The sequence below is a fragment of the Talpa occidentalis genome, unplaced genomic scaffold (genome assembly GCF_014898055.3).
Source record: "Talpa occidentalis isolate TD23 unplaced genomic scaffold, MPIMG_talOcc4v2.1 talOcc4.67, whole genome shotgun sequence".
In the NCBI taxonomy this organism is placed as follows: domain Eukaryota; kingdom Metazoa; phylum Chordata; class Mammalia; order Eulipotyphla; family Talpidae; genus Talpa; species Talpa occidentalis.
The window spans coordinates 7,267-18,559 of record NW_023605050.1 but is presented as its reverse complement, the minus strand read 5'-3'; the positions used below and the strand labels follow the sequence as shown (position 1 = coordinate 18,559).

Sequence of the window (11,293 nt, the reverse complement as noted above, 5' to 3'; positions counted from 1 at the left end):
GCAGCACTATTTACAATAGCTAAACTATGGAAACACCCAAATGCCCAAAAATAGATGACTGGGTCAAGAAGATGTTGTACATATACACCATGGAATATTACTCAGCAATCAAAAGAGATAAACTCATGCAATTTGCAGCAACATAGTTGGTTGTCTTTTTAATGTTTTGTTTTTTAAAATTTATACTATATTATATCCATGTTACAACCATACTTTGCTTAGAAAAGATTTAGATAAATCTACAGTGTAAGATTTATAAAACCAAAGCAGAAAGGAGACATTATTCAGCTTGGAGCCACATGCCAAGTAAAAGGAGCAGCACCAAGAAATGAGTCAGGCATGGCAGAATTTAGACTTGGCTGAAACAGACTACTCTCTGCTGGGTCCCAAGATTGGGGGGCTTTATTAAAACTGCCAACCTCAGAATTAAACTTTTAAGTAGTAGGTTATAATGAGTCTTCAAAAATTTCTAGATTTAAATGAAATGACAGAAGGAAATTTCTCTGTTAGGTATCTGTCCAATTCATGTGGAAGTACAGGCAAAAGATAGAGATTCAGGCCAATGGCAGATGTAATGTCAGAAATGAGGGGGTAAAAGCCTCTCTGAGGACAGAATCATTGGGAATGACAATACTGAAAAAAGAAAGACTTGGAAAAAACTTGAAATTATTGGGATAAAAAGAACAAGGAAGATACAGAAGTTAAATACAAGTGAAGACTGGAGCTTGGATGATCAGAGATTTATTGGGAAATCCTATGAAGGAGCTATTTTTAATAACAAAATCTCGGTAACACTGATACTTCCACTCAGAAAAAGAAATATTATAATATAGAACATAATTACTGTATTTCAAATATCAAGCAAAATATAGTCATTTAATATAACTATGAAATTTTTAAAAATAGGTAAAATAAAAACAAATATTCTGATTTTTTTCTGAATTGAATTGGTGATATGAACTGATAGAAAATAAAGTTTCAATAATATTGGATTGCTGTTAGCAATATTCTTTACTTATACTTAAGCTATAATTCATTATAATTAGAGAACTTCTTAATCTTCCTTAAAGATACTTTATGAATCATGTACTCAAAGATATCGCAGACTTTGTTTAAAGCAAAACAAGAGTTCATATTTTGTCAGCTTTTGGTATCATTGATAAATGATGCTTTTAACCACAAACATAGACATTCTTTTTTTAAAACAAAAGTTTGATGATTAAATCTCTTATTGGAACAAACATTTTTGAAAGATTTAAAATGGCATAACAGTATTTTAATACTTTAATTTGCTTGACAAATTAAATTCTAAATGAATTTTTTCATGTGCTATTAAATATCATAAATAATTACAATGAAGCTACACATGTCAAAATAGCTTAATGAACTGTGCTTATTGTCATAGTCCCCTTGAAGTCTACCATGCTCATTTAATAAATCAAAAATGAGACTTCCACAGGTGAACTGGTAAAGTTCTAAGAAAATCACTAGACTTGCAATAGTAATTACAAAAACATCTAGGTGAAATAAATAATAATTGAGACAAAATAAAATATCATTGGCATCAACCTAGACAAATAACAAATCAATGTACCAGATTAGCAAGGGACATGGGTAATTCAGCAAGAAGTTTCATAAACTGATGACAATGATTTGCAATTGTCTGAAGTTTTACTGTTTCTAATGTACTTTTACAATCACTAAATTATCTGGGCCTTATCACCATAGTGCATTGGAAGGTGTACTGTTTAGAGGAGAAACACAGCACAAAATGTTAGGAAGTGGGTGTTGAGGACCTTGTGGAGGAAAAGACAACATAAAGCAGAGAAATGCACATCGTTTCTATTTTTGTGGCCACAAGAGACATGAGCTGAGAACGAGCTGGAGTTTGAGCAAATAAACAAAGGAGATGATAGACTGAGCTGAGCTATGTGTGTAACCCACGGTGTCGAGGAGCTTTCATCCCATACAAACAAGATAATAAAATTTTAAACAAAACTTAGAGGCTGCATCAAGATGGCAACATAAGAAGATTCTGGACTCACCTTCTCCGAAAGACACACAGAGCAACTTAAAAGCAGGTAGCAGAAACTGGGATATAATCACAGCATAATTCCCACCTTAGTTCATCTATCCAAAATTGGGAGGGAGGGAACACAAAACTGGAGCTTCTCCCTGAGCAGGGAAAGGCTTGAACTCTTCATTGGGTACCCCTACTTTTAAGACCTGCCCCTGAAAGATAGATACCCCGAACATCTAACTTTGAAAATCAACAAGTCTCCCCTGCAGGGGACAGACAAGAAAGCAGCAACTTGAGAAAAGGGCTCACTTGCTGGGACTCACCTGCCCCAGGGCACAGGTCAGAGGCAGCCAATCACACACACCTCTAAGTGAAAGGAGCTTATCTGCATATATAGTAGGCCTGAGGGGCAGGCATCTCTTTTAATACCCTTCTAGGAATTTGCTAGAAGGAGGAAACTGGCAGGCACCCTCTTCACATTCTCTATGAGCCATACAAAGTTTAGGATTGTTTGTTCTAATTCTGTGACAAATGTCATTGGAATTCTGATAAGGATTGCACTGGATCAGTATTATTTTGGGTAGTACGAAATTTGAACAATATCAAATCTTCTATCAGTTTCTGATGAACTATCAGAAAGAGGAATTAAGAAAATGGTCTCATTGAAAAATCTCAGAAAAAAGAATACAATTCCTAGGAATAAATTTAACCAAGAAGGTGAAAAGCCTGTACATTAAAAAACACAAGATATTACTAAAAGAAACAGAAGAAACAAATAAATGGAATGATATTCTATGATCATGGATTGGAAGAATTAGATGGTTCAAACATTCAGACTACCCAAAGCAACTTACAGATTCAGTGCAATCCCTAAGACAATTCCAATGGCACTTTTCACAGACATAGAACAAACAACTCTAAAATTTACATGGATACAGAAAAGACCCCAAATATCCAAATCAATCTGGAAAAGAAGAAAAGAACTAGGGACCTCAAACTCCCAGGATTTAAACTGTATTACATAGTCAGTAATCAAAGCGATATAGTATTGGCATAAAGTCTGAGACATACATCAATGGTACAGAGTCCAGAGTGCGGCAACAAACCCTTTCACATTTGGTAAATTAATTTATGACAAGGTATCCAAGAATACACAATGGGGAAAAGATAGACTCCGATAAATGACATTGAGAAAACTGGACAACCACATGCAACAGAGTCAAGCTGAACCATTATTTTATACCGTTTACACAAAAATTAACTCAAGATGAATTAAAGATTAAAACATATAAAATGAAACCATAAATTTCTAGAGGAAACACAAAGTTAAGCTCCTTGACATTGATCTTGGTGATGACTTTTTGAGTCTGACACCAAAATCAAAAGCGAATATAAGCAAGGAGGACAGATTAAACAAAACAGCTATGCATAGCAAAGAAAACCATAAGCAGAATGAAAAGACAACCTACTGAAATGGAGAACACATTTGCAAAATAATATCTAGTATTGGGTTAGCATCCAAAATATATAAAGACCTCATACAATTCAATAGCAACATAACCAATAATCCAGTTAAGAAGACATAAAGATGGCCAACACGTTCATGAAAAAGCAGCTCAGTATCACTTATGATAGGGAAATACAATTCAAAACTACAAAGAGATAAAGCTACACAGATTCAAAGTAAACCTCATTTGGTTCAGCAATTTGACTAGGAACACTCAGGCACTGAAAAAATTAAGACTCAAATACAGGGAGCTCTGGTTTCTTATTTATGCTTTTATCTAAATGAATATTACAAATACACGTCATATATTACATCATCAGTGACCTAATTTCTGTAGCAGGGATTTATACTTTGACAACTCTGGATAAATAAGTATATATCTTCAAAGTATATTTATTCATCCTTAAGGAGATCATTATTCAAATTTTAACCTAATGTACTAGAAAAATCTTTATTTAGAAATTTGGTGGATGAAAATTTAGTCCTCCATTCTAAAATGCTAAACTAAAAAATGTAGATTGGTAAGTACTCTGAGAATCAAAATAAGGTTGCTAAAGACTGCAGTAAAACTTACCCCTACTGAGAGGGATCAGAGGGAGTGAGGGAGGAGCACAGGGGACTGTGGTGATGGTGCACGGGTGTCTTGGGGAAGGAGATTTTATGGGGACTCAATCTGAGGGGGTTGGGGGGAAGCAAATATTGTCTAAAAAATGTAAAAAATGATAAATGCTAAAATAAAAAAATGAAAAAGATTAAAAAAAAAACTTACCCCTCCTCTTAGAAAACCTTAGTTTAATCTATTAATTTTTAGAAAGGAGTGTTGTTAAATTCACTTCTTTCCTCTCTATCATTCTTTAAAATAAGAAGACCTCTTAATTTATGGTGTGATTAAATGAACACCGGGTAATAAGAAAAGGCAAAGAATGCACATCCACAATAGCCTATAATATTCCTACTACAGACTCACTAAAAATTTGCCCCTTTGTCTATGGTGTTTGACCACATCGGTGCTTTCCCATACTGGGCCTCTTCCCTCTCTTGGGCCTGTGGAGGCTCAGAGTCAGTGATTGTTGTTGGCCAATGATGTGGCAGCTCTACGCTGAGGTAAAAGCACAGGTAAGATTCTCCAGTGGCCTTGCCTCAACTGTGCTGGTCTTACACAAGAACACATGGCCAGGGGTGAATCCACACCATCAGCGCAGCCTGTATTGCTGTATGTCTACTGCAGTGAAGTCACGCAAGGATGGAAATGCTTTTACTAGAGAGAGTTGCAGCACACTGCTCCTTTAGAGGTTCCACGCTGTAGATCTATTGCTATTTTTAGCTTCAGGGGTCAATGTTAAATAGAAGAGATTCACAAATGAAATACCAGTCATGGAAGTGACACATTCAGGGTCAAATGACATCAATACTACGAAATAAGAACTTCTTAGGGGAAAAAACCAAACTGCTAGACAGCCTTTGAACTTAGAGGGAAAAAACTGAAAGGTGAATCCACGGGTATAAAACATGAGAAAATGAGGCTTGCATTATTCAGCAGCTCATTCATTTTAGACTAAATTGCCTGAAATCCTTTTCATACTCTGCAAAGATCAAACATATTAAGAATGTCAAAACAACATTAGGTAACCCCTTTCAAGCGTCAAAATAACTGCTCAGAACAAAAGAAAGCTCTGCAAAGTTCGGGGCTATGAAGAACACAATTAAATAGTGATATTGTGGGGAAAAATTATGGGGGATCATGTCAGCAGCACAATGCCAGCACAGAGGCTTATTAGGGGGCTAATTATGACAAAATATTTCAAGTGAGGCCCTCAATTTCTTCATTTGTAAGTCAGAGTAACAATCTCTATTTTATACCCTGGTATCAGACTTACAGAAACTCTAATATATGTAAAGTTTCAGAAAGCAGTAATAATACTAATTTACCCATCTCTGATCGGTTTAGAAGCACAAATTATCAGCAATATTTCCTGCTCATTTTTCCCTGTTCTTCACACAATCCTATACCTCATGTTAATTTAAGTACACTTTAAAGAGAGGGTTATTTCAAAAGCTTCTTTCTGTTCCACTTTAGTTTTTTTCCAAGAAGACCAGAATGATAAATCTAAGTGCTGCCAATGAAATGACACCCTATGTGGCTGCTCTTCCACTTGTATGAAGCCAACTGCAGTTTTATGTTCAAGCCTGCTGTGTGCCCTAATGGCAGCATCACAGCCGTCATCATTTCAGAAAGAGGCGACATGAATCATTCCACAGCTCCAAGATACTTAGTCTAAAAGTTTAAATACATTGTCACAGTTTCACAGACAGCATCATGGGATCTGGTGATGGTGTCTCAGTATTCTTAGATTCTGTGCACCTTACCTAATGAAGCAATGCAAACTTTTAGGAAATATTAATGCCCATAAATCATTTTCTCCCTGAGAAATCATCAGGATTTTACCAAACTGCATTAGCATACAGTTTTTTAGAAAAAATATTTATTTTGTAGAAGAACCGGGGAGTAGGCTAGAGGTGTAGGATTCATCAGAGACAGAGTGGGGAGCAGAACAGTCAGATGTACTAAAATACACTGCTGAGGGGAGCAGTGGGTGAGGCAGGAGAGGTCTGCTGTGGCATGTGGGTTAACTCCCTGGCCAACGATTGAATCCAGGCTGTAGCATGCAATTTTTTTTTTTTTTTTTTTTTTTGCTACCACTAGAGTGTTCATGATAGCAAAAGACACCACCAACATACTGTGAGAAAGAAACAATGAGGAGCAATACAAGGCTGGATGTTGTGCTGTCACATATTTTCCAGTAGAAAAAAATCAAAATGGTGATTCGTGACTTGAATACACGGTTCCCACTGCAATTTCATGTGGAACTACTCAGGCTTTTCTTCATGGAGCGTCCAGAATGAGCTATAATTAGAAGCTGTTCTGACATGGTTCCTGACACTGAATATAGCTGCTGCCCTTGGTCATGCTAAGTGCAGATACCATGTAATGCAATGCTTTATTGCGTAATTCAATAAATAATTAAATGCAGGCATAATCCAAATTCAAGATATTTTTAGGTTAATTAAATCACTTCAGTGAATAGCAGACTCGCTTTTCCCAGAATATTATTAAACTAATGAAGGGAGATCTGAATACAATACAAAATAGGAAGTATGGAAATCTCCCTTTTTGCATGCCCTGTAATTTTGGGCATGCAATTTTACATTTAACTATGTATGCCCTAAAAATATATCAGTGTTCGTTTCCCTTTAACTTCTGGGAGATGGAAGAAACCTGTGGTTAATTTTGATTTTCTTTTTACCTTTCACCACTAGAGATAATAACTCCCCATCACAAAAAAGGGCAATCTTTTTGTAAACTAACAAAAAAACTTTTCCTATTTCAACTTAGTTACTGGATATTGCGTTTTGTGATACACACGATCTACCTTGAACTATAAAAGGGTGTTGGGATTGGAAGTGTTACTTGTATATTTTGTAGAAATGGGGCCTTCAAAGGAGGGTAGACACTAGCTCTGTATAGGCTTGATGTGTGAATAAAAGTGTCAACTACATACTGTGAAAAAGGACCTGCCCATGGGTTTTAAGGAAAGCACTTCTGATCTGGAGGAAAAGGAAATATGTACCATGCTTTATGTTGGTTTCATGGAAGATGTACTGAACCTGTATCTCAGAACTTAAAAATGTGAAAGCAATGCTGGCTGATTACAAAAATTGCACTGCCGCTTATAACACTTTAATTATAAGGTTCCATTCAAATATTATGGCATCCTATGTTAATTGCTTTCCACGGTTCATATCTTTGTATTTAAAGTTCTAAGGCCCAGTGAATGTTGCAAAATTCTCATTTGGGGGAAAAAAAAAAACAAACACTTATTGGCCCATTGTATTTGATACATTCATGAAAAAAAAAATGAAGTAATATATGGAGCAAATAAACACAAAACAAAGTCCCAACATTCCTGTAATCTGACATTCACTGTTGGTTATATAATAAATTGCAGTGAGAGAGGAGGGTTAATGATGGTTAGAATTTAACTCACTCTCTAGACCTCTGCTTATAAATGCATTGGATAAAAACAGATGTACTTTTAGTACATGTTACTAAGCAAATACAAAAAAAAATAGTCTTTTGTGGGCTCATTCTGTATATACTTTGAGGGAGAAATGAACTTGAACCTTGTAAGTTGTGTCTTGGTATCTGGATCAATGTCCTTATTCAGATGGTTTAAATTATTCAACTTATTCAATATGCCTTATGCTCTTTGGATGATTTGTGGTTGCCAACAAGCTTTACCTTGAGATCCAGATTTTTCCCCAGTCACTGTTAAGGGCCAAGGGTTTAAACTATAAAGTAATAATTATTAGGTCACAGTAACTGCCTGTGGAAGGAAGGTGGGCTGAAGGGAAAAAATTTCATGTCTTCTATGACTGTTTATAATATCACAAGATCTAACACTGCAGGAACACTGCAGTAATTACTTAACTCTAGAAAGATGATGAAACCCTGGTTTTATTTATATCAAGTTTAAAAGGCTGCATTAAGAATATCATGTTATTCAATAAGTCAATTATTTCTTTATCTGGCCCATATTTATTAAACATATAGATCATGTAGTTAATAAATTTTAGATTATGGTCTTTCTTGATTATTGATCTTATGTTTTATAACTTCCTTTTCTTCATTACCTTCAGCTCCCACACACAGAACAAAAATCATGCTGCATAAATTTTTAATAAGACATCTCTATATTTTACTTATTGATTGCTCCTTTAAAAAACAAAGCCAAATTTCTTTCTCACCCTGCCTAAGATATATCATCATCTTTTAATAGGAAGTTGTTTAAAGGCAATATTCCCAATTAAGGTAGTATAGCCCAAGAAATGTGATAAAGAAACATGATTGAAGACAACACCCCCGTACAGCCAAAAATTAAGTTTGGAGATTAAAATTCAAATACTAAGAAAAAAAGGATATGGGCTTCCCCAGTGGCGCAGCGGTTGAGCGCTGGGTTGCGAGGCTGCCCGCAGCCTCTGCAGCGCCGGTTCGATCCCCGGCTGCTCCCCGGCCACCAGAGAAGGGTCCCACATGGTGCACAGACCTCTCCTGCCGCCCGCTGCTCCCCTCAGCAGTGTACTTCGGTCCTTCTGCCTGCTCTGCTCCCCGCTCTGGCTCTGGTGAATTCTCTCACCCTCCCGCGCTTCTGACTGTACCCAGTGCTTGTATGAATAAATAAATAAATAAATAAATAAATAAATGAATAAATAAATCTTTAAAAAAAAAAAAAGGATAGTACTCATTGTTAAGTTACAATACAAAGAAATCTCCACCAAAAGACGACTCCCTCTACTCTTGCCACATAATGGGCCAATTATCTTCAGGCAAATATGTGACCAGGACAAATCTGGTTAGTCCTAGTTATGGCAGTTGGGAAGTAAACTGATCCATGGGGGACAGATGACCTAAGATGACAAAGAACATTGAAGAGAGGGACCTTTAATCAAAGTTAAGAAGGACATCTTTTCCTTCTATGTAATAACCAGAAAACTCTGCATGGAATCAACTTAGGGTTAAAGCTAAACCACCCTGTTACAGAGCATATGGATTTCCCCCTATGATTCTCTTACAAGTGGGGCTTTCCTCAGGGAGCAGAGAACTTGCTGAGGCAAGAGGCAAAACAGGCCTCTACTTCAATGTGCTGATTTACAGTCATCTGGGGGAACACTGAGTGCCAGAAAGGTCTAAAGCAGGTGACAGGGCAGCAGGTATTCAGCAGATGTGGTACAAAAATAGAGGTATGTAATAGGACAGTGTGCAAAGTTTATTAATTATATTTAATTTATAAATTTCTGACATACACTCACTGTGATGGTCCCCAAACCATCAGAGTTGCTACCTGTTTTCATGGGTACTAACATGGGGTTAAATGTCCCACTGTTTCCTCTTAATCCTCAGAACATCTGGTTTGCTATTATCTCCTACTGTGTATTTGTAACAGAGGCATCTCCACAAAAAAAGGGAGGTTCCATGTGCTCTGCCACCACCAAACTGAAAGGCGGAACTGGGCCTAACATACTGACATATTTCCATAGACCGAAATATTTCATTACATATACAGCTAAACGTATAATCATAACTGCATATTATGGAAAATAACTTTTCCAGTGCTAACTATAGCATTTAATAATACAGAACTAGTGAAAAACATCTTCAGAAAAAATAGCAGTCATTCAGTATAAAATTTCTTATTAAAAAGCATTAGATTAAAGCTAATGGCGTATTCTTAATGCATAGATGAGTTAGCGAATAAAACAAATCTAACCCCATTTCTGAGAGTAAATCAAAACATTTGAAAATGACAGGTCCCCAGTTGTCATAGGTCAATTGCAAAACTAGTATTTTCAGCTCTTTCATAGAATATTCTATGGGTTCTGATGGTACAACGCTTTAAATCATGTAAACCCGGATAAAAATAGACGGCATACTTACCAGGCGATTTTTATGCCACTTTGCTGAATGCAGGATTAATATATTTGGGCTTTTTATTGCTTGAGTAGAAAGTGCTCATTACTTATCATTTTATGTTTATAATATAGAAATTAAAAAAAAAACAAAAAGTTTTTAAAAATGGCATACATCACACTGTTGTGGTGGTTGATTTCCTCAAGATCGTCTTCTGTGGTTTGGGTGCAGTAGGCGGAGGCACAGTTGCAGGTCTGAGAGGAGGGAAGCTGTTACTGTGGCTTATTCCCAGTCCCCCATTTTCTAGTGGAAAAGGTGGGAGATGGGGGGGTGGCGGGAGGGGCGGGCCTTGGTGAGGGAGCTTTCCGGGCGGGAAGCCAGGCTCGCTGTGCAGGTGCCCCTCCCTGCCTTTCACGTGATACCGGGTGTCACAGTCGGGACAGTAGCCATGGTACTGCACCTTTTCATTGAACCGGACGCGTTCCCGGGGCCCCACCTGGGGACACCTGTCTTTCTCAGGTCTGTGCATCAGAGGCTGCACGGGAGCCTTGTCCAAGGTACTGCTGGGTACGCAGCAGAGGTCTCCATTGGGAACTTTGCTTGGTGCTCCGGGTAAGCCTCCGTTTCGCAGAAGGGTGCCGTTGGTCTTCACGGGATGGACCGTGGGCACCACCCTTTGGGGGTCTTCACACTTCACAGGTGTTAACCGTGGAGGCGGTGGTGGAGGATTTGGCTTTCTCAGGACGGTGAGGATGGCGGAAGGGTGGGCAGGGGGTTTAATGAGAGGGGCGTTGGCCTGCACTTTGATCTTCTCTATGCTGGAGGCTGTGGTGCCGCTGGAGCTGCTGTTCAGGGTGTCGGTTTTGGAGCTGTCAGTCATCTCATCCTCCAGCTGTAGGTCAGAGGTCAGGGTGTCGATCTGGTCAACCACCTGGTGAAGAGGAAAAGGTCACTGTGTTGAAGCATGAACCGAAACAAAATAGCCACGAAGCCAATTTCCCCCTGTCTCGCTGCCATCTGCAAGGGGAGCCTTTTCTAACTCAGAGCCTTGTGTGCTACTGATGCTCCTTGTTTTCATTCAATAAGTTTACAGAGTAGTTACTGTAACAGAGTGTCAACTGTTTCATGATATAATCATTTCACATGCCTAGAATATATTATATTATTTATGTACACATTCTATTTCTGACTCTGCTACACTCACCAAAGATAAAATCCTGATGCAAATGCATACTGATTTTTACAACCAGGCTGGTGTGTGCTTTCCTTCTGCTTAGCATGTGGAAAGCTATAAGAACAT

General features: G+C 37.7%; 1 protein-coding gene across 1 annotated transcript; it reads right to left on the bottom strand.

Moving 5' to 3' along the window:
* Positions 1 to 9,950: 9,950 nt before the first annotated feature.
* LOC119230339 (protein Largen) lies at positions 9,951 to 10,932 on the bottom strand. The gene has a single exon (XM_037491374.1). The coding sequence runs from the start codon at positions 10,871 to 10,873 to the stop codon at positions 10,169 to 10,171; it is 705 nt and encodes a 234-aa protein (XP_037347271.1). The 5' UTR covers positions 10,874 to 10,932; the 3' UTR covers positions 9,951 to 10,168.
* Positions 10,933 to 11,293: the final 361 nt, after the last annotated feature.